Source organism: Camelina sativa, chromosome 18, assembly GCF_030686135.1.
Source record: "Camelina sativa cultivar CO46 ecotype springtype chromosome 18, ASM3068613v1".
NCBI lineage: Eukaryota > Viridiplantae > Streptophyta > Magnoliopsida > Brassicales > Brassicaceae > Camelina > Camelina sativa.
The window spans coordinates 22,081,789-22,107,887 of NC_141897.1; the positions used below are offsets into that span (position 1 = coordinate 22,081,789).

The window sequence follows — 26,099 nt, forward strand, 5'->3', positions numbered from 1 at the left end:
TGGAGACATACCGGGGACACCCACAAACGAGATGGGGCCTCAGTTAAGTGATGGGAGATATCACTGTGGTCCACGGTGAACCGCCGACCAAAATTAGGAGAATAGCCTGCTGCGGGATTAAACCTATCAGGAAACGTGTCTTCTGGTCTTATGTAAGGATCTATGCCAACAGGTCTGGAGAAGTTAACTGAAGAATGAGAGCTACTTAAAAAGGAATCCTCAGACCTTCTGTGCAGATTTGAAGAGATGGTAGGTGGATTACTAACGGGTTGATGAGACCCAATAGACATAGGATTATCTGAGTGTCCATGGTAGATTCTCTCTGTAGTTAAGGTGGAACTGCTCTTGGTTACCGATTTTTTCATTAAGTTGGAGAGAGAACTGTCTCGCAGCCTGCTCGTAATATGGAAAATGGCTTCTCTCACACTAGGGAACTCTCCTGAAATCTATTGGCGAACAAAGAATGAGTTTATGACAAACAACTTAAGAAAATGGTACTTCTAAAAAGAACATTATGAAGATAACATTTTACAGTGTCCTTTAACATTCAAATGTTCAAAAAAGAGAGAAAATAAGAAGAAGATTAAGGTTCAAAGATCTAAGTACCTGCACAACTTGATCATTCTCTGAAACACATTTTGGGTTCTGCTCAACTTTCAAAATTTGAACTGTTGCCCCAGTCATTTTCCGCATTTCCGAAACAATAACACCTCCTTTTCCCAGCAAACAACCAATCTGGCTTGTTGGGACAACAAGCCGTGCAGTGATAGATGTCATTGGGCCATTGTCTAGGATTTTTTTAGTGGCAAGCTCAAATAATCTAGAAAAAACAAGCATAATAGCTTTCTGGGCTGGCGAGGTAAGACATTCAGGGTTCTACATGATGAACAAGCAACAATTGTTAAACAAGAATAGTCAATAGATAGGACAATATTACTTCAGCATTTATGAAAACGGGAAGAGATAAAAAAAAAATGATAAAAAAGAAGAAGACCGACCTCTGGTGCAGTTACTGCAATCAAACGTTCTTCGCAGTCAGCAAGTGTATTTCCCACATTAATGAAGGCACCTGTTTCACTATGAAGCATTCTGATAACTTTACCCCCAGTCCCGATAACTCCGCCAGCATTTTCAGTGGAACAAAGTATCTTAAAAACCACATCTTGGTTCACAACATCCACTTCTGATAGAGGTGGCTTACTGGTGGCAGCGTTAGTCATTGGAGCAGACGTATTTATGCTGTGAGGATGTGTATCGAGAGTTGAATAACGATGTACAAGAAAATCAGCACTTGGCCGACTAAGAGTTTCTTGTGGGATTGTGTCAGTAGGCCTTCCAAAACCATCACGTGGAAATGACTCAAAAGCCATGCCCATAGTATCACGGCGTTGAACCATCTCGAAAGGCCTATGCAAGAAATCATGAGAATCATCCCTCTCTCTACACTGTCGAGAAACATCTCCCCTGACAACATCAGAAGGCCTGTATAACGTTTCTCGAGGATCCACATCAATATGCCTGCGTAAAGCATCTTGCCGGTCCGCCTCCATATGCCTGCGTAAAGCATCCTGTCGGTCTGCCTCAGCATGCATGCGTAAAGAATCTTGCCGGTCTGCCTCAATATGCCTGCGTAAAGTACCCTGAAGATCCACCTCGATATGCCTATGATGCAAAGCATCACGTGGAAGCGGCATCACATCATTAGGCCGACCTAAATTACCCCGAAAAAACATCTCGTCTTTTCTCTGTCTATAATCGAAAGGGTTAACTTCGACGGACCTAGGAAGTGACTCCTGAATGATAGTTTCTATGGGCCTATGCAAAGATGCTTGGAACTCTTTTTCAAGGGGTCTGTTTCCAACCACCCTTATCTTTTCAACTGATTGGCAACTTTGCAGGCAGCGGGAGATAGATACAAGAGCTTTCTTCACAGCGATAGCATTTCCTTCAATCTGCCATGGTTGATGACTCAATATGAGAATACATTACAATCTGAAAAATCAAGCATCTATAGCGTGCTAAACCAACATTTCAGCTCAAAACTTTCTCCAAAGAGACGTTCATAGTTTTCTATTTCAGGCACAAAAATGTTCTAATGAATCCAAATCCTAAACCAGAAAAGGGCAACTAGACTCCAGAACTCAATATAGCAAATTACGAAACTTTTTGTATCAATATTGAATTCTTACCTCCACCATCTCGTCATCAGCGTCAGCGCACATGGGCAAATTCTCAGTCCGTATCGCAATTTTGCAGCCAGTTTCTTTCCTAATACTCCCAACCATTTGACCACCTTTGCCTATCACAGCACCCGCATGGCTAGACTCAGTCAACAATCGGCACACGGCCGTATCACTATTCGCTTCCGCCGCTAGAAGTTCGAAAACTCTAATCAACGCTCCTTGTGCTTTAGATACCTCAACTTCATCCTCCTTGTTCCCCCCTTCTTCATTCCCATTGTTGTTAACACCAAATTTTACCATCGATTTCGAATTCACTTGTGCGATGATCGTGATGACCCGATCCGGAGATCCAAACGGAGGCTCCTCGACCCGTATCTTAGCTCCGGTTAATTGTTGAAGCTGTTTGATTACGCTTCCAGATTTTCCAATCACCGCACCGACTTGCGGCAAAGGGCAGAGCAATCGAAACGCCGCGTGTCCCACCGGCACAACCAGCGGCGGGAGCGGCCGCGTGTGATTCGTTTTGACCCTCTTCGAAGATCCCAAACCTGAACCTGGATCGAACGCTCCGGATCTCTTCTCTGTTTGAAAACTAAAGCTACTTCGCTCCATGACCTCAGGTCTCTCTCTCTCTTGAATCTCGTCACGGCGGTTTCCGGCGCAGACTACTCGTGAGGAGTCTTTGGCGGTCTTTAACGCTAAGTTGCTAACTTGCGCGGAATAACCGTATTATGTAGCGCTTTATTTATAAGCAAACCGAAGCGTACCTGTTTAATCCTCTCCTTCTCAAAACTTAAACCGAAAAGAGAGAACAGAATTAACTTTTTAATGTATTCCACTATATATTCACCCGCGGTACACCGCAAGACTATTTTTTAGTAAAAATAAAATGTTATTTATTTTATAAATTAACTATACTAATAATGTTTATAGAATTAATTTATATTGTTTTCTAAAATTAGAAATTAAATATTAATAAAATTAATTATAAATTAATACTTAATGTTAAAGAGAATGATTACTATTGTTTTGGAAATTTTATTAGAATGGAAAATCTTGTTTTCCAAAATTAAAACTTAATATTAATTACTTAAATGAAAAAAATAATTAATGATAATGGTATGCTTGTAAATAGATATGAATTTCAGTATTTATTTGCTAAATATCTCTAAAAATGTATATATAGATTTTTCTAGTTTGGTACTGTTGGAGAAAATGGAAAAAAAAAAAAGAAGAAAAAGGACAGTAAGCAGCAACATGACTTGAAATTAGGAAAAGAAAAGGAAATGTTGCTGCTTACTGTCCTTTTTCTTCTTTTTTTTTTTCTACAACATTTCCTTATCAGTAATCAACAACATTTCCTTTTCTTTTCCTAATTTCAAGTCATGTTGCTGCTTACTGTCCTTTTTCTTCTTTTTTTTTTTTCCATTTTCTCCAACAGTACCAAACTAGAAAAATCTATATATACATTTTTAGAGATATTTAGCAAATAAATACTGAAATTCATATCTATTTACAAGCATACCATTATCATTAATTATTTTTTTCATTTAAGTAATTAATATTAAGTTTTAATTTTGGAAAACAAGATTTTCCATTCTAATAAAATTTCCAAAACAATAGTAATCATTCTCTTTAACATTAAGTATTAATTTATAATTAATTTTATTAATATTTAATTTCTAATTTTAGAAAACAATATAAATTAATTCTATAAACATTATTAGTATAGTTAATTTATAAAATAAATAACATTTTATTTTTACTAAAAAATAGTCTTGCGGTGTACCGCGGGTGAATATATAGTGGAATACATTAAAAAGTTAATTCTGTTCTCTCTTTTCGGTTTAAGTTTTGAGAAGGAGAGGATTAAACAGGTACGCTTCGGTTTGCTTATAAATAAAGCGCTACATAATACGGTTATTCCGCGCAAGTTAGCAACTTAGCGTTAAAGACCGCCAAAGACTCCTCACGAGTAGTCTGCGCCGGAAACCGCCGTGACGAGATTCAAGAGAGAGAGAGACCTGAGGTCATGGAGCGAAGTAGCTTTAGTTTTCAAACAGAGAAGAGATCCGGAGCGTTCGATCCAGGTTCAGGTTTGGGATCTTCGAAGAGGGTCAAAACGAATCACACGCGGCCGCTCCCGCCGCTGGTTGTGCCGGTGGGACACGCGGCGTTTCGATTGCTCTGCCCTTTGCCGCAAGTCGGTGCGGTGATTGGAAAATCTGGAAGCGTAATCAAACAGCTTCAACAATTAACCGGAGCTAAGATACGGGTCGAGGAGCCTCCGTTTGGATCTCCGGATCGGGTCATCACGATCATCGCACAAGTGAATTCGAAATCGATGGTAAAATTTGGTGTTAACAACAATGGGAATGAAGAAGGGGGGAACAAGGAGGATGAAGTTGAGGTATCTAAAGCACAAGGAGCGTTGATTAGAGTTTTCGAACTTCTAGCGGCGGAAGCGAATAGTGATACGGCCGTGTGCCGATTGTTGACTGAGTCTAGCCATGCGGGTGCTGTGATAGGCAAAGGTGGTCAAATGGTTGGGAGTATTAGGAAAGAAACTGGCTGCAAAATTGCGATACGGACTGAGAATTTGCCCATGTGCGCTGACGCTGATGACGAGATGGTGGAGGTAAGAATTCAATATTGATACAAAAAGTTTCGTAATTTGCTATATTGAGTTCTGGAGTCTAGTTGCCCTTTTCTGGTTTAGGATTTGGATTCATTAGAACATTTTTGTGCCTGAAATAGAAAACTATGAACGTCTCTTTGGAGAAAGTTTTGAGCTGAAATGTTGGTTTAGCACGCTATAGATGCTTGATTTTTCAGATTGTAATGTATTCTCATATTGAGTCATCAACCATGGCAGATTGAAGGAAATGCTATCGCTGTGAAGAAAGCTCTTGTATCTATCTCCCGCTGCCTGCAAAGTTGCCAATCAGTTGAAAAGATAAGGGTGGTTGGAAACAGACCCCTTGAAAAAGAGTTCCAAGCATCTTTGCATAGGCCCATAGAAACTATCATTCAGGAGTCACTTCCTAGGTCCGTCGAAGTTAACCCTTTCGATTATAGACAGAGAAAAGACGAGATGTTTTTTCGGGGTAATTTAGGTCGGCCTAATGATGTGATGCCGCTTCCACGTGATGCTTTGCATCATAGGCATATCGAGGTGGATCTTCAGGGTACTTTACGCAGGCATATTGAGGCAGACCGGCAAGATTCTTTACGCATGCATGCTGAGGCAGACCGACAGGATGCTTTACGCAGGCATATGGAGGCGGACCGGCAAGATGCTTTACGCAGGCATATTGATGTGGATCCTCGAGAAACGTTATACAGGCCTTCTGATGTTGTCAGGGGAGATGTTTCTCGACAGTGTAGAGAGAGGGATGATTCTCATGATTTCTTGCATAGGCCTTTCGAGATGGTTCAACGCCGTGATACTATGGGCATGGCTTTTGAGTCATTTCCACGTGATGGTTTTGGAAGGCCTACTGACACAATCCCACAAGAAACTCTTAGTCGGCCAAGTGCTGATTTTCTTGTACATCGTTATTCAACTCTCGATACACATCCTCACAGCATAAATACGTCTGCTCCAATGACTAACGCTGCCACCAGTAAGCCACCTCTATCAGAAGTGGATGTTGTGAACCAAGATGTGGTTTTTAAGATACTTTGTTCCACTGAAAATGCTGGCGGAGTTATCGGGACTGGGGGTAAAGTTATCAGAATGCTTCATAGTGAAACAGGTGCCTTCATTAATGTGGGAAATACACTTGCTGACTGCGAAGAACGTTTGATTGCAGTAACTGCACCAGAGGTCGGTCTTCTTCTTTTTTATCATTTTTTTTTTATCTCTTCCCGTTTTCATAAATGCTGAAGTAATATTGTCCTATCTATTGACTATTCTTGTTTAACAATTGTTGCTTGTTCATCATGTAGAACCCTGAATGTCTTACCTCGCCAGCCCAGAAAGCTATTATGCTTGTTTTTTCTAGATTATTTGAGCTTGCCACTAAAAAAATCCTAGACAATGGCCCAATGACATCTATCACTGCACGGCTTGTTGTCCCAACAAGCCAGATTGGTTGTTTGCTGGGAAAAGGAGGTGTTATTGTTTCGGAAATGCGGAAAATGACTGGGGCAACAGTTCAAATTTTGAAAGTTGAGCAGAACCCAAAATGTGTTTCAGAGAATGATCAAGTTGTGCAGGTACTTAGATCTTTGAACCTTAATCTTCTTCTTATTTTCTCTCTTTTTTGAACATTTGAATGTTAAAGGACACTGTAAAATGTTATCTTCATAATGTTCTTTTTAGAAGTACCATTTTCTTAAGTTGTTTGTCATAAACTCATCCTTTGTTCGCCAATAGATTTCAGGAGAGTTCCCTAGTGTGAGAGAAGCCATTTTCCATATTACGAGCAGGCTGCGAGACAGTTCTCTCTCCAACTTAATGAAAAAATCGGTAACCAAGAGCAGTTCCACCTTAACTACAGAGAGAATCTACCATGGACACTCAGATAATCCTATGTCTATTGGGTCTCATCAACCCGTTAGTAATCCACCTACCATCTCTTCAAATCTGCACAGAAGGTCTGAGGATTCCTTTTTAAGTAGCTCTCATTCTTCAGTTAACTTCTCCAGACCTGTTGGCATAGATCCTTACATAAGACCAGAAGACACGTTTCCTGATAGGTTTAATCCCGCAGCAGGCTATTCTCCTAATTTTGGTCGGCGGTTCACCGTGGACCACAGTGATATCTCCCATCACTTAACTGAGGCCCCATCTCGTTTGTGGGTGTCCCCGGTATGTCTCCATCTCTCTGTATTTTCCCATTATCTACTTCCTGGTGTACTTGTTGATACTCACTGAGGGATTTCGAGAGTTAATTCTTCCCCTACACACACAGATTTTGGACATTTGTGCTTCTATTTAACTTTCTGTACCTAATACACATAGTTTTTATGCAGCCACCGGTAGCTCCAAGAGGCTTATCTGATGCCAGTGGCGGATTATCTTCAGCAAGGGCTGGCCAGGCACTTGGCAGGTAAAAGCACTACAGTTATATGAGATTATTACTCTGATTTTCTGTAATTTACATGCTGGCTTGGTCTTTTATAGTGGACAAAAATCTGCCATCGTTACAAACACAACCGTGGAAATTAGAGTTCCAGAAAATGCTATGAGCTTTGTGTATGGAGAGCATGGCTACAATCTGGAGCAACTGAAACAGGTACGCCATATTTTCGTTTACAAATCATTTCTTGGTTTGCCCCATAGTGTCACCCAAAGGAAGGTTAGACTATGATTTACTTGCTCCACAAAAACAGCCATAGGTTTTAGCTTCCATTGGCTGCTCTGATTTCTTATAATCATATACCAAGAATCAACAACAGCTGAAAAGGAAACGGAAGTGATCACTAGGGTTCTAAAAAGAAAGCATGAGAAAAGAAAATCCTTATACGTAAAATCTTTTTACATGGTGCAAACAATCCTACCACCACTAATATAGGTCAATAGGACTATCTTCTCTGATGGATAACTTTACTCAAAAAAACTGTTTTAAGTCACGAAAACTCCACTGAAGTTCTCCAACGTTTGTTTATAACCCCATTATTCAGTGTTACAACTTGGTCGTTGTTTAAAAACGGAATCTTCGCAGACAATAGAAAAAGCCCATGTAGTCTGGGATGATCAGCTACAAATCAAACAGATAGTGTCATAACAGCTTAAGCATAGGCATAGCTTAATAGCTTATACCATTTGATGTTTGTTCAATCAGATATCTGGTGCGAGGGTCATAGTACATGAACCTTCTCTAGGAACAAGTGACAGGATCATTGTCATATCTGGGACACCTGATCAAACCCAAGCTGCTCAAAACCTCCTTCATGCCTTCATCCTTACAGGGGAAACCTCGTTGTCCAAAATATACAACCTAAACTAGAACCACGCAGTTGTCACCATACAGAAAACAAAAAAGAAAAACGAGCTCCCGCATGTTTATTATTATTATTTTTTTTTTTGTTGGGTTGGATCTTTGAACACTTTGTACAACATCTTTATCATTTTAAGTACTTTGATGGAATCCCTTCCCTAACAATTTCCTCTTGTATCAACACATTTTACTACATGGAATTGAGATTGGAATCAAATAAGCTAGAGGAAGAGGTCATTGCTATAGAAACCGCAATTTCACAAAAATATACAGTAGAGAATAATCTTTACAAAAGGAAAACTTGAGAACAATGGGTCATATGTTTTTTTTTTTTTTTTTTGCTCTGGAGTGTTGGAAACTTGCGCAGAATTGCTTTGTAGTTTTCCTTTTTAAGCTTGGTTCACCTACTTTAGCTATGAAAATGGTGGAAACATAACATTGAGTTCCAGAATCAAAGCCAATAAACTGTTATCCGTTACCTCTCACTGGTGGTTTTGTGAAACCCTTCACGTTATAGGCTATCACATTCTCAGTAGTTTTCTTCTCTCTGGTTCAAAATCAAAACTACCAAATGAGCTGAATCTAAAGATTCTAAACTAGTCTATTCACAATCAGTAATCTAATCAATAATGATAAAATAATACAAAGAATCCAGTGTAACCAGACGGGAAAAGAAAAAAAACTCCGAAATTTGGGTCTATCAAGACTGTACGAGTGTTTGGCGCAGTTGAATATTCGTATGTTTTATTGTACACGAACACGACGTTTGTTGGTTACCATTAAAAAGATGAAGATCTTCCATGGAGTTAAATTAACCAGACAGGTTCAGAGTCAGATGGGGGGGAGCCAAAAAAAAAAAGCATTCAAGACAAAGCTATTATTTCCGGGTTTTTTTTTTTTTTTTTTTTTTTTCATTGGAAGTATTATATTGATTGAAATTAGAGTTTGGAAAGGTTACAAATCACAAGATAAAAGAGGAGAATAAAATTACAGAGACACAATGATCTTTCCATAACCTACAACTAGGAAGAGGAAAGGATTTTACCTATACATTGTTTAAACCAAAAACATCAGACTGATTGAACTCTCGAAAAACAATAGAAACTTCCCGCATACCAATTGGTGTTCACGGTCTTCAACACAAATGGCTATAACAAGAGAATGGAACTTGGCTTTCTCCACATAAGATGCATCTTTATCTATAAGTGCTTCTTTGTCAAGGGTCTCCCGGAATGGAATGTAACCGTAAGAAAATCTAGACCTACTTAGAACCTTTCAACGTCACAGAGAACAAGTAATTAAGCTAGGACAAGCCTTAATTCTAAATGTTCTAAACCAAGCACTAACCAAAGCTCAATCCCCTAATTAACAAAGAAATATAGTCCAGGATGAGAAATTTAGCCCAAACAAGGGAAACTACAGCCCATAAAGGGAATCTACATAACCTGAGCAACTGATGATACCAGATCTTAAGCGGTTACAATCTGATCAGAGCAAACAGGGAATCTAAGGTGGAAGACAGTAGAAACGAACAATGTACCGAGAAAAATGAAGAGTCGAGATCCAATGATGCAAAGGTTTGCTGAAGAAGGAAGAGGGAAGAGCCGTCGTGAGAAGAAAACGGGAGCCTCCAAAATAGCGTATACTCAACAAGGAGAATCAGCCCAGCGATATTCCCCTCCGTGAATCGCGACCCCAAACAGCACCCCGAGTAAACCAGCAACGATCAGATCCTATGAATCTGGGACCAAAACACAACCTTGCTAGATCTGAAGCTCCACATCTTCCGATCCAGTTCGCCAAAAACCTCTACGCTTCCACACCCGCATGAAAGCAAGAAACTAAAAGAGGTGACCGACGCCGGTGCTGTGTGAGCCGCCATGCGCCGGTCAAAGGCTTAACGGAGGCTTTTGGATTAAGGAAGCGGCGAGAGAGAAAAGAGAGAGAAAGTAGGGCGAACCGTGAGGATTACCAACTCAGCTATTATTTCCGGTTTGAAGCGCTATTTTGTATAAAAAAGATCATTTATTTTGTCAATTACGTGTGTAAAATCATTTGCTTGAATGGCTGTACTCTGAAATGTTACTTATTTTACCTTGAAGTCGAGTGTTACTGCACCGCCCCAAAAAAAAAAAAGAAAAGAAAGAATAATAATAATAATAATAATAATAATAATTTTGATGGACATGTAAACAAAAGTAAGATTTATTGGGCCTTTCTATGTACTTTTAGCCTTTTTTTAGGTTTAGGACATTACAAAACGTACGACGAGATTATCAACTTAGAACCAATGAGAATCAAACACGTATACATATACGCGTGTGGTCTTGACCTCGTCTTGTTTCTTTGATAAATAACCGCCTCCACATAATATTGTTGCCTAATAGCTTTTTTTTTTTTTTTTTTTGTTGTTGTTGTTGACAATCTTCTTCATTCCCATTTCCTTACTCTCTCTTGCTCATCTTCTTTTCTCCTCTCCGCTCTATCACAAAAAAATAAAAAAAAATGGGTCGCCGTAGCTCAGGAGGTAATGTTTCTTCTCTTTCCGATTTCAGATCTAATCCGACGAAACCTTCTTGTTTTGTTTTTGGTCCTCGTTGGTTGGTGCTTGTATTATCCCACCCGATCTAGGGTTTACCTTTGTCCTATCTGAAATTAGATATAATGAAATCATCATCTTAAATTTACTTAGTAGGCCTGTAATTAGTTACCATTATGAGAAATTTCGAGATAGGGAAGGTTGTTTGATTCATTTTCAATCTTAGATGCAAATTTTTTTAATTAATAATATTGTCTTGGTTCGTTGTTTGCAGGAAGATCTGCTCCTCGCCCTCGTCCTGCTGCTGCACGCAGCCCAGCTCCTCAAACTGGTATGATATATCTAACTCTCGGAATAATTTTCTGTTTTTTTTTTTTTTTTTTTTTTTTTTTTGTTGCTCTTATTAGTTATGACGATTCCAATTGACTTGTTTTGTGGGGTTTTTTGTTTCAGTAAACCGTGCGCCTCCCCCAGCTACAGTTCCGGCCAGCGGTGGTGGTGGTGGCATGTTCTCAGGCATTGGTTCAACCATTGCTCAGGGTAAATTGATATGACCCAGATTTCTCTGTTGAGTTTATTTTGCATCATTTCTATTCTAGGTCTCTTTAACCAAATTGTTTTCTCGGGAATCGTGTTTCGTGACCTGTTTGTTTGTTTGTTTGTTGGGGATGATTAGGTATGGCTTTTGGTACTGGAAGTGCTGTTGCGCACAGGGCTGTTGATTCCGTGATGGGTCCACGAACCATTCAACATGAAGCTGTTGAGGCTGCTTCTGCATCTGCTGCCCCTGCTGGAAGCAACATGTTTTCTAGTTCCTGTGATATTCATGCTAAGGCTTTCCAAGATGTAAGTCTTTTAATCTCTCTCTCTCTCTCTCTCTCTCTCTCTCTCTCTCTCTCTCTCTCTCTCTCTCTCTCTATCCTGTTAGGTTCAGATTTCGCCAAGATTCTAATTCGTTTGAAACATAAATTAGTTTGTTTATACTTTGCTGAACATATAGCATAGCTCAGTGATTATAGGTTAGTGGTGGTTTGTTGACATTAAGATTGGTGTTTTTCACTCTAGTGAAGCATGGAGCTTCCGCTTTGTATAAATTCCAAGGCTAAGTCACTGATTACTGTTCTTTTAAAAATATATATATGAATGCAGTGCATCGGCAGCTATGGAAGCGAGATTAGCAAATGCCAGTTCTACATGGACATGTTGGCAGAGTGCAGGAAGAACTCTGGTTCCGTGATTGGTGCCTAGAGTTTCATTTCTTATTCGTTTCTTATCTTAAAATTTTATCCAGCTGTGATGTTGCTGAGGATTTGGAGTTTTTTAAATCAAATAATATTTGTTTTCCACAACCAGAAACTGCATGTTTGAAGTCTTATTAAGGGTAATCGTTTGTAAGACTTGGGTTCTTTCCCATTCTAGTCAAATAATGCATGGTTGATTTCTTTTGGCTTTTGGGGTATTTTCTTAAGCTAATAAAAGTGAGTCTATACTTTTAACAATCTTTAAGTTCATAAAACCATAATCAAATTCTAGACGAGGAGCTTCTATTACGTACACACCACCCTTACACTTGTCTCTCGAGTCCGGCAAATCTAAATGTCGTAAACAAGGCAACGCGATAGTGCTGTCCTCACCCTCGTGTTCTTCTTCTATCACATGATACAACATTCGAAGAAACTGAACCGGGTAAAAGGCGCTTATTAAGACATGATTTTCATAAGGCGCAAACTCTTTAGAAGCGGGAGACAATAAGGAACATCGAAACAAGGCAATGCACGAGCTTTAAGTTCTCCAGTGTTTTCATATGTGAATAGGCTACTCGGCAAACTGCTTGATAGCCCTGGCCGAATTATGACTATGAGCCAACGCACGCGGTGAGCAATCCCAGTATCAATCCATATCCCAACCTCTACGGCTTGAGACGCAACTTGTCTAGCGCCTTGTTTTTCATCAAAGTCCTGTAAGCAAACTGTGTGAGACTCTTAAAGTCAGCATCATCATTATGATAATTGCTATCATTAAACTTAATCCCTGACACTAGATACTAAACTCCAAAAAAGACTGCCATCTTTTGGAGACAAGGCGGCCTTGACGTGTTTTGTCGGAACAAGAGAGAGTATTCGCCACAGCAATACATCTGAAAGAAGACAGACTGATCTTGTCATCTCCGAAACTTCCAAACAGAAGAAGAACTTACACCGATTTTATCTTTGGTTAATATAGCCAAACTGTATACCCTTACGATATATATAGGGAAAATATCCAACACATATTTCACAGACAAAAAGTAAATTATAGAGCATATAAACCATGCCACAAGCGTATACATCCTAGTGATAGATACTTGTGTATTTTAGAAACGATTTGTCTTATGGAATAAATTAATAAAAAGAGAAAATTGTCTTTATGTTACTTGTGTTCTGCTCTTATTTTAATGGTTTTGATAAACACTTAATTATCCAATAATTGTTGAATGGTGGGTATTCAGAAACCAATCCTTGGCTATAGCACCTGATTTGAAGTATGCAACTTTAGAATTCTCTTCCTTCATATGTTGAATAATGCCTAAACCTTGTTTCCATGGTTAGAATTGGCTATAGCATTTGTTATTGCACAGGTTCATGAATCTTTGTTTTGCATTTGACAAGTTTTTGATGTGATTATGAGGTCTTCAAACACCAATTGCACTAAACACCAATTACTTCTTAAAAAACAAAAGAAAAAAAAATCTTTATAACCCCTCGTGGTTCTACCATTGGAGAAGGTTTTTCTTAACAAACCCCACATGGATTTTTAAACATTGACAAATACAAAATTTAATAAGAGAAAATTGGTAAAAACTCCTCATAAGTGCTTACCATTGGAGTATGGTCTTACTATTAGTCTATATTTGGTGGAATCCAATAAGGTGCCGTAAGACTGGAATCATGAATAGTTATAAAACTATTGTCGATAGCATATGCTCCGCGGTGATCGATTCCAAAGAAATTGATATAGTTATCGTATCCGTCATACAAGCTAGCCGGGAGACAAAAAGATTCAGCTTTTGAGAGGAAAATGCAGTTCTCTCCAATGTCTGTGGTATACTCAGCGTTTCCTTCCTGGTCTACGTTGAACACCACAAAACGCTCTGTTTTCATCTTCCCGTTGTTGCTGTCTTCTCTCTTAGTGTACCATTTAACCAGAAAAGTTTCACCAGTGGATCTTGACTCCACCAAGTGCTCGCTCCTGCAACACGAATCTAACAGCTCCCACTCTGCCTGCACCAACTCGGGAAGGTTTCGAAACCGCAACTTCTGTACCTTGCGGTTGTGAATGTCTTCTCCGATATCCCATGATCCAATGTAGTCTCCTTCAGAAGAAGGCATGGAGAACATGTCATCTCTTTTGGAGTACATGACATGTGAGTTGAAGAAGCTTGGGTCTGTGATTCTGATGTTGGTCCACTGGGAGTTTGTTCGTGCAGGCCTGCATAGGCTGAGCTGAGGTCCCAAGAACTTGACAGCCACAACACAGTCCTCATCCTCAGGAGAAGAGGAGGACAACACAGTCCTCATCCTTCAGAAGTGAACACTTTGGTTTTGTTTTGATCAGTCTCCTTCGGCTTGTTTCTCTCTGGTTTCATTGGTTCATACTTCATATATATATATATATATATATATATATATATATGTATATATATCTGCTGGTTAGAATCGATTATAGATTAGTATTGAAGACTTCGATTATAGACTGTGCATCGTATTTTACAGTTTTAGCTTCACTTAGTTCCAATGGAACCTGTTCCACCATCTGCAATTATATATATGGCCAAATGTATCATGCATTCTTTTCACACACCCATGCCAGCCTAAAATTATTTAACAGGACAACCATCAAACAATTACTCCTCTAGCGGTTGGACACGTAGCTAGATCACAGTGTTCACCTCTTGTTCCCCACCAATCCAGCCAGAAATCAAATCTTATGGATTGGTCTTTCCATCAGTGCCCAACAACCCTGGACCTCGTCGTCGTAACCAATTTGCTATTAATAGCACCGCTGCCTTTCTGATGCCTAACGTCCCCGGCCTTTTTGCCCTGATTGACGACCTTGTCTCCTTGATTACTTATAACCCGCCCACCTTTCCTAAAAAGGGTGATCACACTCCTGTCAAAAATGACAATGAGGGAGTAATCTTTGGAAGCCATACGTTTCCAGGAATCGCAACCCGGCCGTAATCTTTTCAACAGATGGACAACATGTTCGTCTGGACTCCAGTACCCCTGTGAGGCTGATACCTCACTTCACAAAGTCTTTGCTCGACACGTCGAGCAGTTTGAATTCCCTACTCTAGGTGAAACAGATAATCTGTCCACCTATGACGGCTTCCTCCATTTTAACGTCTCCAAAACTTGGTTTTCCAAGGTTCGAGACGTAGCTTCTTCCGTTGCTGCAGCGTTTCATGGCTCAGGCACGCTATCTGACTGTCCACCCATTGGACTTCCTTCAAACCAGATACTTTGCGTGTATCGAACACCAGCTACTGTCCCGATCAGTCCCACTCATTCCGCAGATCCAGCTGCACTCTTCCCCTTCGCCTTTCATCTGAACACCAGTTGTCGCGTTCTCCCCGAGCTCTCTGAAGCGATGGCCTCTCTCTCGCAAACGAACATTGTAATGTTCGAGGCTCATCCATTCCTCCCAGACCTCAGCGAAGATCGAATCGGACCATTTTGGGAAATAACGCCTGTAGATGATTCGTCACTTGATGAATCTTCTTATTTGTCTGTCCCCGAAGTCATTCGGTGTATGATGAAGTGAGGCGAATACGTTTTCATAACCTCTGTGTTAGAGGTTCTGATTTACCGTTATCTTTTCTTTTGTGAACCAATTTTCAAGATATTAATTAATTAAGGTTCTACCAAACCTAATACTCCAATAGAGAAGTTTTTTGTTTATTAATATAGGATGTTTTCAAGTTTCTCTCCAACTTTTAGATTAGTTTAATATTTTATATTATGCAATATTATTTCTGATTGGTTAAACTTGTTAAAAATAAATACTTCTTAATCTGCTTGCTTTACATCAAACATACTCCTCTGTCTCATAAACTTCAAAAAGTAATCATTGAAAATATTTAAAATTATGAATTGTTATTGGTTTAAAATTAAATAATATCTTTTTAGTCAAATAAAAAACATTATTTAAATTCAGTAATCATTGTTTTTTTAAAATGTGTAAAATCTTCTAAACATCAATTTTTATGAGATAGAGGGAGTATTATATTTTGAAACGGAGGAAGTATTATCTATCTTTCCGTTTTCCACGGCTTTTTTGTTACGTGCGTTTTGGTTATTCCTACGTGTTTCCTCAATGTAAAACATAAAACCAAAAAAAAAAAGAAAAAAAAAATATACTAAAGATTAAATTAGTTAAAACTGAAAATTAAGAGGATAAAGATATGGATAATAATAAAATTTGGATGGTTCACAAAGTTGGTATCTGATGAGTTTAGTTTTGGCTTGGTTCGTATTTGTACCATAAGAAGCGGACCCAGATTGGTTGGTCCGTATACGTGGTTAATATTATTATTGACGGCTCTCACCATTTTTTTTTTTTTTCAATTGTTTTCATTGGTCCAATGACAATTTAAGATTAGTTGATAAAAATATTTATCAAAAAAACTAATTACCCAACTAATCCAGTCGCCTTCTTCTTCATACATACTTCCATCATTCATCATTCACATCTTCTTTCTTTCCTCAGCGTCCTTTGGTTTACTATCTTTCGAATCTCCTCCTGTATGTCAACCAATTTGTATATTCATATGCATCTGTTATATTCGTATTCATCATTTATGGGAATGATTAGTTCTGTGAAAAGTTTACTTTTTTTTTTTTTCTGGGTAATTTTTGGTAATCTTAATTAATGGCTTGCATTGTCTCGCGTATGCTGTGTGGTTTTTTGGCGTTAGATTTAGATTTGGATCTTGTACGATTTTGATTCAGCTGGTAGTTTTCTGCACTTTATCATCCATTGGCTTTTGGTTATCTTTCAATTCGATCTTGGTGTCCCGATTTTTACAAATTTATATCTCTGATTCGAGTTTTGTCTGAAACAAAAAAAAAAAAAAAAACGAAACTTTAATTGTAGAGCAGTGCGCATTGACTTGTAAAAATGCTAGCTGAAGCTTTTCCATAATCCTTGTTGATGTTTCATTGACGCCTGTATTGAATCAGTTTTGCAGAAATGGAGACTGGTGCTGGTATAGGTCTGTACCCTTTGCACCGCTGCAAAACCATTTACTTAGTGAGTAGTATTTTATCTTTTTTTGAGTTGACATCTATCATTTTGGAAGTTTCGTTATGATGTTAGGTTTTTGTCTTTTGAGGTTTTGAGAATTTGGGGAATGACTACTTTTTTTCAGGTGAGACATGCTCAGGGGATTCACAATGTTGATGGGGAAAAGAACTATAAGGCCTACATGTCTCAGGAGTACTTCGATGCAGAGTTGACCCAACTTGGCTGGAAACAGGTATGTTGAAAAATAGCTGCACTTGCACCACTTTATCCAAAATGTGAAATAGATTCATCTTTCCAATTTCAGTTACTAAATAGATAGTTTCGTTTGGTGACAGGTAGATGGTTTGCGTAAGCATGTTCATTCCAGTGGACTTCACAAGAAGATTGAACTGGTCATATCGTCTCCACTGATGAGGTATATTTGTGATTACAGAGGTCTTCTTCTAATTTGTCTACTTGGTTAGGAAGGCTAACAGAGTTATTGGTTGCCAATATGTTCTTAGAGTAACAGATTGTGCCAGACGGTGTGCTTTAATTCGTTTGTGTCATTATTTTAAAAATGCACATTTTTTATATGAGCAGAAAACTTATTTAACCTTTGATGATGTTAAAAGTGCTAACGATGTTCTGTTTTGTATGTAGAACATTGCAAACTGCTGTTGGTGTTTTTGGTGGAGAGGGCTACACAGATATAAGTGATGTACTACCTCTAATGGTAGCAAATGCAGGAAATAGTAGCCGTGCTGCTATATCGAGTTTAAACTGCCCACCAATTATTACAGAGGAGTCCTGCAGAGAACATTTGGTATGCCTTTTCAGTGTAATACATATATTCTAGAGAGAAACTAAAGTCGGACATAATTGCGTTTATCTGTCTTCACAATTATTACAGAACTTCAAGTTAAAACCAAGTTTTGGAGTAAATATTTTCACTCCTACTCATCACTTTATAGTGACCATGAAACAACCCCAAGTTTTGCTGTTTTCTCACTCCTATGCACAAATTTTTCTGTTCAATCTTAGATCTTGTCTCTACGAGAAGGGAAAGAATATAATATAATCATTCTTAGCTGCGTCAAGTTTTCACTTTTGTATTCCATTTTTTGTGGACACAGGGAGTGCATCCATGTGATCAGAGGAGAAGTACCAGCGACTATCAGTTTCTTTTCCCTGCAGTTGACTTTTCACTGGCAAGTATAATTGAGAGTCTTAGATGTGCCTGGCATTGATTATTACTTGTAATCTTCTGGTTGCCCAATTAACTACTAGCAGCGTACAGCTACGCCAAGCAACCTATACGTGCTTCCAAATGACTCCTCACATTTGAATTTGCCTTCAGATAGAAAGCGAGGAAGACAAGTTATGGAAGGCTGATGTTAGAGAAACAATTGAAGAACTTGCAGCTAGAGGAAAAAAGTTCCTGAACTGGTATTGTCTCTTTGCCCTTATGTCCAGAACGTGAAAACTTAGAGAAACTTCCTCTTTGCTTCCTCGACACTGTTAGTTTGATAAGTAGAAGTTGGCATCAAATAGGATCAATCTCTGATGAAAGAAGATTCTTTCAATATACTATTGTTCCATGTAGAATTTAAAGTAATCTACATTAGTCCTGTTGACTTATCGAAAATGCTGATGGAAGAGAACTGCGTATGATGGCTGGTTTTGGATTTGTAGGCTATGGACAAGGAAAGAAAAAGAGATAGCTATTGTGACACACAGTGGTTTCTTGTTTCACACATTGAATGCACTACAAAGCGAATGCCATCCAGATGTTAAGAAGGAAATTTGCGGCCAGTAAGATTCACACCCTTCGTGAGGCAATTATTATAAGTGAGGAATTTTCAATATATTGTGGGTTTATTAATTTGCATTTTGATTTGCAGCTTTGCTAATTGTGAGCTACGTTCAATGGTCATCGTCGATAGAAGGTTTGGATTTTCTTCATTCATTTTAACTTGCCATGAGATATGAAAATGTAGCCAACTATATTCTAATTTTGTTTCTTTATGTATTCACAGTATGTTGGGATCGGATACTTCGGTGACTGATTATCCAGGTAAGATTCCAAAGGGGATTGACCTTCCAAGTGATGCTGTTGTAGATGATAACAACATCAAAGCTGAGTGATTCTTTATGGACACTTCATTGTCTTCAAACTTTCTATCTATCTATACACAAATCCCTTCTTTGTTGTATGCATCTCTCTTTATTAGTCTTACTATCGACTTAAAAGATACTTCGCTAGTTCGTTCGCTTAATTGGGACTTGAGTGATAGTTTTGTGTTGTTTTTGGTAAAACAATAACGGATGGAAATGTTTTAAAACGCTATCATCTGGTATGGTTATGAATCCAAATTTCATTTGTATACAAAATTGTACCATTGCGATTCAGATATCAATAGCAAACGGAAATATAGACTTGAACGAAACCAATACACATCTTTTAAAACAATTCATAGTCAATGCAGAAAATTCCAACAGGGTTTACAGCACAAAATTCGTCGATTTGTCGATCAATTGACATGTTAACTTGTACTCCCTCTGTCTCAGAAAGATTGATGTTTTTACACTTTCACACATATTAAAAAAAATTTTAGTTTTTATTTATAAATTAATTTATAATTACTTTTTGGTAGAGAGAGAAAATATAAACCAATAACAATTCAAAAAATTTTAATATTTTCAATGATTATTTCTTGAAGTTTACAAAACATCAATCTTTGTGGGACAAAAAAAAATATCCCTAAAACATTAATCTTTGTGAGACAGAGGGAGTATAGTGCAAACATAAATAATATCCCACCACCAGCCAGAGACAATCCTTGCCTTTTCAGTTCTCCGGAAGATCCTTATGAATTCAGTTTGTATTAAGAATATCGTAAAAGACAGCAGGTTTCTTGGTAACTGGAGCTAGTTCCTGAAATACCAAAATCGATTCAAGATCCGAACCGTAAGTGAAAGCTCTTTACTAGATCCTGTTGGAACCACTAGTAAAAGCTCTTTACTAGTAGGAAATTTCAAAGATTGGAATGGATCCGAGATCCTGTTGGAACCACTACTATTTACTGCCTTTTACCACACTACTACTCGATCTTTTAAAAACGCATCATTTGCGTAATTCTAAGATGTGCAGAGAGAGGGAAAGAGTACCTCAATCGCAGCAGCTAAACCAAGGATGGTAGCTTCGGCCCAAGGTCTTCCCATTATTTGTAATCCTATCGGAAGCCCTTTCTTATCATAACCAACCTGCGTTGATTTTTGTAGGCCAATATGTTGCAAAATAGAGTGACCAATCAGGAAGAACATAAAGTTATTGCAAGAATGAAATAAGTAACACGATAGTCTAAGCTTTGGTTAGAGAAATACAAAAACTGCTTACCGGGACAGATATGGCTGGGAAGCCCAGGAGATTCGCACCTAGAGCGAAGCGCATTATATTAGCTAGAAAAGAAGCAATATGAATATCATTAGTTGAAAAACTCTGATATAAATGTCTATGAGATTCGCAGCTAGAGCTTTCCACACATTATATTAGCTAGAAAAGAAACAATATGAATATCATAAGTTGAAAAAGTTTTGCTTAACAAACTTGTCACTTGAAGATTGGTTTCTCCATTTTTGAGAGCATCAGGGGGTATCAATGGAGCTGTCATACTGTTTGTACAAGACAGCAGTTCACACGTAAAAGTGAGAGAAGTTTAAGCAGTAATTGTTTGTGAACACATTGGAAGTAATATAGGGATCTTCGATTCACTAGATGGTTTGATAAGATATGATTTATCTATGCATCAAATAATTTACGAACCCAGCTGTAGGAGTCACAATGACATCAACGTCTTTGAAGATATTCATGTGAAACTCCATCAATCTTCGCCTGCAACACAAAATTTATCAATATTGGTATAGAAAAATCAGGAAATGACGTATGTGCTCCCTGAAGCAAGCAGCCTCTAGAGTCAATCATCTACTCATAATCCTACACTTCCAGAAATCCGACTTTTAGCTAGAGACTGGTACGGACTTTAAAACATATAGTATAGTTACCACCAAATGATTTGTGGAAGAAAATCATATGAGAAAATTACCAAGAGAAAATCATTCTGTGGCACTTCAAGCAAAAACTTATTCCTGTGATTTTAGAAGCAAAAGTGAAAGCTCTACATTGTATTATTGCCGTTTACCTAAGACATTGAGCAGCGATATAGTCTGAAGCAGAGAACGAACGGAAAATCGCAAAGCTGGTACGAGTGTCATAAGTTAGCTTTGAATTTTTCCTGAAACATAAGACAAAGGTGAGAATTTAGACCAAAAAACAATTTTTTTTTTGTAGATGATAGAAATACAAAGGGGATATAGAGATATACTGCTGATGAAATCAGAAAAAGCCTAAAGACATACCCAGCCTCACAGTAAGGAGTAAGAGAAGCCAGTGTTGGAGACCCAATCGACATAACATGGGCTGCACGCATCTCTTCTAGTTCAGGAACCACTATCTCCACCACCTGAAACAAAAGTCCATATAGAGATTGTAGCTAAAACAATATATCGATCGAAAATCCGTAGAGTGAGAGAGACATAATGAAATGATCAGCTTACTTTGCAACCATGATTGTTTGATAGGAGCTTAAGGATATCTTCACATTTGTCAGAGATGTCACTTGAATTAACATCATTAAACCACTGCATGGATTTTTAAAAAGCATTAAAAATGCCACTGAAGCAATTAAATCTAACTCAGATCAACTAGCAAGGGTAGAATATTCACCGCTGTATATTTCCCTAGCCGTAGAGATCCTATAGCATTGCTTCCGTTGTGAGACAATAACTTTGGGAAACAGGGAGGGGTCTACAGAATAATTGCAAAGACCAAATCATACGGGAACATATTGCAAGATTATGGTTACATCTAGAAGTGCTTAACACTTTACTTTTATATATGTAATTATTTTTCTAAAATCCTTGTGAATACAGCAAGTAAAAGAGACATCATCCTTTCTTGGGAACAGAAGATGTGTATAAACTGAGACATTTCTACAAACGACTATATTTCAATCTTTCTCATTAAGGTTTGATCGAGTGCTGTCTAGTATATATATATTATAGCTGGAAAAGTTACCGGTCTCAAAGTGATTCTATCATTAGATGAAGAACCCAAGATTGCAGCATACCTGGAAACATACACAAAGCTGCATTAATTAAAAATCCAGGTTTATCCGAAGACCAAACATCTGAAGTAGATAATGTGTGGTTTTGATTTGAACAGATTTTGTTCGTTGGTTTCACCTCTACTCAGTTGTATTGTTAAATGCTTTACAAAGAGGCCAAAATTTGAAAGAATAAAACAATAACGTCTAAACAAAGTTAAACTTACACCAAGAAGGTATCTTCCAAAGATGAAGCAAGGGGACCAATGATTTCCACTGTTCCACCTTCACATAATGACCTGTAGAGATGACACTGGTCAAATCGGAAATCATATGTCATACATGCTAGATCTTTGTTCCAGTCAATGTGCCAATATTTCATTCACGGAAGCATATAAAAGTAGCCATACTACGTCTGACTTCCCATATTTTTAAACAACAAAATGTAACAAGACGTACAAATATGGACGGTGGACCCAAGAGTTCGAATATATATTTACCTAGATGGTTTAGATAGAAACAAGATGAAAGCAAAAGTAGAAACTTGTAACACCCAAGGAAGGGAAAAGACGTAATGGTTCTCTCTTACCCTGTCATATCTGTCCGACCATATGTTGTTTTCAGTCCCGTTATACCACAAAGTGATGCAGGGACACGAACAGAACCTGCATTTCCAGAAATACTAAACCTAGTAGGTATGCAGATCGTAGGTCAGGTCAAACAAATAAAAATAACTTTGGTACCTCCACCATCTGTTCCTAGAGCAGCTGAACATAGTCCAGAGGCTACAATAGCTGCTGAACCTGAGGAAGATCCACCCGTGTACCTTTTAGTATCATGTGGGTTTCTTGTGGTTCTGCAATGCAGCATACCAGAAGATGAAATATATGTGCAAGAAACATGTTGAAAGTGAACCGTATCAAGTAACAAAATAGTGTTATGTCTATCAGCAAAAAAATAAGACTTGTGTGTCCTCTTCTGTGTAGCTTACCCGTAATTTGAATTGTTCCCTGTGGTTCCCATGCCTAACTCATGCATATTTGCCTTGCCAAGTAAGATTGCACCACAAGATCGCAGTTTTGAAACAACTGCTGAATCCTTCTCCACAGAACGACCCTCATGCAGCCATGTTGTTCCACCTTTAATAAAAACCCTATGACAGGTCTGGATTTATTTTCAATAACATATAAGAATGAAATACTAACCATTTGTTGGGTAGGGTAAGCAATCAATATCGTCCTTGATTGTCACAAAAATTCCATCCAAAACAGATATTGGATTTCCTACACAGCTCACACCCAATAGCCAATATGATCAACACAGATCTCTACAATCACGTCTAAAACCTCACTGAAGCTGAATATATAAAATGATACAAAATGAATCTCGGAATATGCATAGTTTACCTTCTTCAAACCTCTGTGTAGAAGCTTCAGCCTGCTTAATGACTTCATTGGCATCGAAGCTAATCAAGAATGGTGTTGGTGGCTTGTCATAGCTAAACTCCTCAATGATTGAGATTATTTTTTTTGCTACCTAGCAATCAGCAACAACATTCTCTGTTTGTGGTAAAAAAAAAAGAAAGAGTAGCAAAACAAAAAAAAAAAACAAAAAAAAGACTAACCAGCAAAGGAGTTGTCAGCTTAGATCTATAAGCATATGCAAAATCACGAATCTTCCAGTACCGGAAGGATGACATTGGATCAGCATGGAAGCTACGAGAAGAATCATATTGAGGAAGACACTTCAAGGCAGTTTCCAATCTCTCTATAGGACTTCTATCTTCGCCAACAACGACAACATCAAGCTCCGGTTCTAGATTAAAAAATCAAAGACACAATTATCATCTTTTTGAGGTTTTTATACAAATGATGATTACTAATTGACATAAGCAGCTTACACAGGGTATCACGTAAGATAATAAACGAAAAGGTAGAAGCAAAATACCTTGAGATGGGAACTCAGGTCTAAACATGGGCTCTTCTGGTATAACTGTGTTGCGAAAAATCTACACAGCACATAAATTATGTAATCAATACACCAATAACCAATAAAAAAAAAGGCAAAAATGATGATTAACGTCAGTCTGATGAGAAGAGACCTTTGTCATGCCATTGTCCTTCTTCAGATGATCTACAATCAATGGGCCAATAAGAGGTGCTTCAAGTATATTAACGAACAACTTGAACGAAAAGCCAGTCAAATGAGGGCCTGAAAAATACAGAGGAAGCAAATCAAATCCATAATCAAACCAAATTCAGCTAAAACCCCAAAGACTTTTGTAATAGAGAAGCAAACCTTTGATCTCTTCAGCTTTATATTTGACAGTAGAAACATCAACCTCGCTTGCCCGTTTCATGACCTCATACTTACCCATCTTCTGGGGAAAAAAAAAAAAAAAGAAGATAAATCAAACAAATGGATGAGTCCGTGGTTCTGAATTTTCTTCACATGTCATAAGAATCTGTTATCTAGAGACAAATTAAGTGGAGCAAAAACATGAAAGGTGACGGTGACGAAACTGATGAAAATTTTGCGAGAATCCAATGTAATCAGAAACGAACGACAAGGCAGCAGAAAACCAAAAAAAGAATCAGGAGCGAAACGAACGAACAAATGGTTATGGAGGAGGATTCGGATTGCAAACCTGAAAGCCGAAAGAGGAATCTGAGAAACAAATGTTTGATCCGATTTGGCGGAGCGGATTATTACTAAATGAAGAATGCCGTGCAGCGGATGGATGAGCGGTGAAGTTGTTGGGAACTTGAATGTTGTATATACATCTTCTTTAACGTTTTCTACTGATTTGTATTCAATTACATATTCAAGTGTGTGAATTGTGATCGAACTTGTCTCAATAGTTGAAATCTTCCAACGTTGTTTTTATATTAACATACCTGCCCTCTTATCCTGTACATATTATAACTTTGGCCCCTTAACTATTGTTTCTGATTTTCCTAGTTTTATTTCCACGTACAGTGACCAAATTAAGTAAGTTTGGCAATTTCAAATTATCGGTTTTGGTCTGTTGGTTTAGTTCATAATTTCGGAATGACAATTTAGATGAACAAGTTTAGTTAATTTGATTCGGTTTTGGTTTTTATATGGTTCGACTTTTGTATGATAATAATGAAACTATACTTTCTACGTATTTATGTATTTCTAAGCATTTTTTGTTTATTTGATTTGGTTTAATGAAGTTGAAGAAAAAGAAAAAAAAACGAATTTATGTTCCACTTGGTATATCGTTTCATATATAAAGAAAATTCGATTCCTTTTTTATTTTTTTATTAGAGATTCTGTAAATTTTGATTCTTTCAAATGTTCCAATATTATGGCAAGATAAGTAGTATCCCTAATAGAAGAGGCTTTACAAGTAATCACAAGTATGCTCGATTATCTAAAGAAACGTATACTGTAAATCATCTTAATGTCTAATGAAAAGTTTTTGGCTGAGATGAATAAACAGGTCTTGAACAATATATGCCTCTTTGCCAAAATTTGCTTGGCCGTTGACTTATCTACAAACAACCACGAGACACGACTTGATTTTTATGACTCGTCGATCAACATCGTACCGTGCCGATTAGTCCATATAGTATATATTATGGATTATTAAATTCCGGTCATAAGAATAAATTTAAACGAGACATTTTTATTGGATGAAAATATATTAAAACATTTCTAGCACAGTAAAATATCTAACATCAAATTCACATGGACAGTGTGCACAATACTGGAATATACTAATCAAGGCTGCCAAATAAAGTTTCTTGTATTTTGTTGTGAGTTTTTTTTGTTTGGTACCAATGTTAAGTAAATAATATACAGTTTACAAGTAAAATTAATACATTAATTCAAAAAAATTAATGTTTGTTTTTCCTTGTACCACCATGATTGCACCTTGGGCATGCTGGTGAAAGACGTCTATTATAAGTTAGAATAATTACAACAATTTAACCATATATTATAAGGTGCAAGTTGGCAATAAACTATGGTC

The 26,099-nt window shown here is 37.8% G+C and overlaps 6 protein-coding genes and 1 pseudogene across 10 annotated transcripts in view; 4 read left to right on the plus strand and 3 right to left on the minus strand.

Moving 5' to 3' along the window:
• Window positions 1-2,924, minus strand: part of LOC104762597 (KH domain-containing protein HEN4) — a 3,276-nt gene extending 352 nt beyond the window's left edge. Inside the window, exons 1-4 of the mRNA XM_087497927.1 lie at window positions 2,190-2,924; window positions 999-1,952; window positions 607-876; window positions 12-446 (exon numbers count right to left, since the gene is read on the minus strand). Coding sequence (XP_087354053.1) covers window positions 12-446; window positions 607-876; window positions 999-1,952; window positions 2,190-2,795 — 2,265 coding nt within the window. The 5' untranslated portion in view covers window positions 2,796-2,924. The remainder of the gene's footprint in view (window positions 1-11; window positions 447-606; window positions 877-998; window positions 1,953-2,189) is intronic.
• A 1,090-nt stretch (window positions 2,925-4,014) lies between these two features.
• LOC147923158 (KH domain-containing protein HEN4-like) lies at window positions 4,015-8,348 on the plus strand. Its single transcript, XM_087499958.1, has 7 exons — window positions 4,015-4,821; window positions 5,059-6,012; window positions 6,135-6,404; window positions 6,565-6,999; window positions 7,164-7,240; window positions 7,315-7,426; window positions 7,976-8,348. The coding sequence occupies exons 1-7, from the start codon at window positions 4,216-4,218 to the stop codon at window positions 8,138-8,140; spliced, it is 2,619 nt and encodes an 872-aa protein (XP_087356084.1). The 5' UTR covers window positions 4,015-4,215; the 3' UTR covers window positions 8,141-8,348.
• A 2,072-nt stretch (window positions 8,349-10,420) lies between these two features.
• On the plus strand, window positions 10,421-12,120 carry LOC147923159 (uncharacterized). The gene is made up of 5 exons (XM_087499986.1): window positions 10,421-10,658; window positions 10,945-11,001; window positions 11,124-11,210; window positions 11,347-11,516; window positions 11,820-12,120. Exons 1-5 carry the CDS (start codon window positions 10,637-10,639, stop codon window positions 11,916-11,918), a joined length of 435 nt encoding a protein of 144 aa, XP_087356112.1. The 5' UTR covers window positions 10,421-10,636; the 3' UTR covers window positions 11,919-12,120.
• A 1,232-nt stretch (window positions 12,121-13,352) lies between these two features.
• On the minus strand, window positions 13,353-15,588 carry LOC147923160 (uncharacterized). Its single transcript, XM_087498135.1, has one exon. It carries the CDS (start codon window positions 14,225-14,227, stop codon window positions 13,550-13,552), a length of 678 nt encoding a protein of 225 aa, XP_087354261.1. The 5' UTR covers window positions 14,228-15,588; the 3' UTR covers window positions 13,353-13,549.
• Window positions 14,723-15,473, plus strand: LOC147923161 (IAA-leucine resistant 2 pseudogene; annotated as a pseudogene).
• Window positions 15,589-16,187: 599 nt separating the features above from the next.
• Window positions 16,188-19,328, plus strand: LOC104762599 (phosphoglycerate mutase-like protein 1). Of its 3 annotated transcripts, none has more exons than XM_010485922.3 (10): window positions 16,188-16,453; window positions 16,892-16,961; window positions 17,080-17,187; window positions 17,291-17,370; window positions 17,598-17,760; window positions 18,071-18,145; window positions 18,295-18,383; window positions 18,630-18,749; window positions 18,839-18,883; window positions 18,974-19,328. In XM_010485922.3, exons 2-10 carry the CDS (start codon window positions 16,902-16,904, stop codon window positions 19,080-19,082), a joined length of 849 nt encoding a protein of 282 aa, XP_010484224.1. In that variant the 5' UTR covers window positions 16,188-16,453; window positions 16,892-16,901; the 3' UTR covers window positions 19,083-19,328. The 3 variants fall into 3 exon arrangements, 2 of the variants coding, with proteins under 2 accessions (XP_010484224.1, XP_087356106.1); XR_015589273.1 differs by having other exon boundaries at window positions 16,217-16,453; window positions 18,071-18,193; XM_087499980.1 differs by having other exon boundaries at window positions 16,222-16,453; window positions 18,071-18,149; window positions 18,299-18,383.
• A 275-nt stretch (window positions 19,329-19,603) lies between these two features.
• LOC104762600 (fatty acid amide hydrolase) lies at window positions 19,604-25,058 on the minus strand. Of its 3 annotated transcripts, none has more exons than XM_010485923.3 (21): window positions 24,747-25,058; window positions 24,398-24,479; window positions 24,201-24,310; window positions 24,047-24,107; window positions 23,724-23,914; window positions 23,506-23,635; window positions 23,305-23,382; window positions 23,091-23,238; window positions 22,843-22,955; window positions 22,689-22,764; window positions 22,327-22,398; window positions 22,072-22,123; window positions 21,721-21,801; window positions 21,552-21,635; window positions 21,354-21,457; window positions 21,137-21,229; window positions 20,761-20,829; window positions 20,545-20,609; window positions 20,335-20,396; window positions 20,106-20,201; window positions 19,604-19,872 (listed from the first exon to the last, which is right to left on the minus strand). In XM_010485923.3, exons 2-21 carry the CDS (start codon window positions 24,474-24,476, stop codon window positions 19,813-19,815), a joined length of 1,824 nt encoding a protein of 607 aa, XP_010484225.1. In that variant the 5' UTR covers window positions 24,477-24,479; window positions 24,747-25,058; the 3' UTR covers window positions 19,604-19,812. The 3 variants fall into 3 exon arrangements, with proteins under 3 accessions (XP_010484225.1, XP_010484226.1, XP_087356094.1); XM_010485924.3 differs by having other exon boundaries at window positions 24,398-24,476; window positions 24,747-25,036; XM_087499968.1 differs by having other exon boundaries at window positions 24,622-24,748.
• Window positions 25,059-26,099: the final 1,041 nt, after the last annotated feature.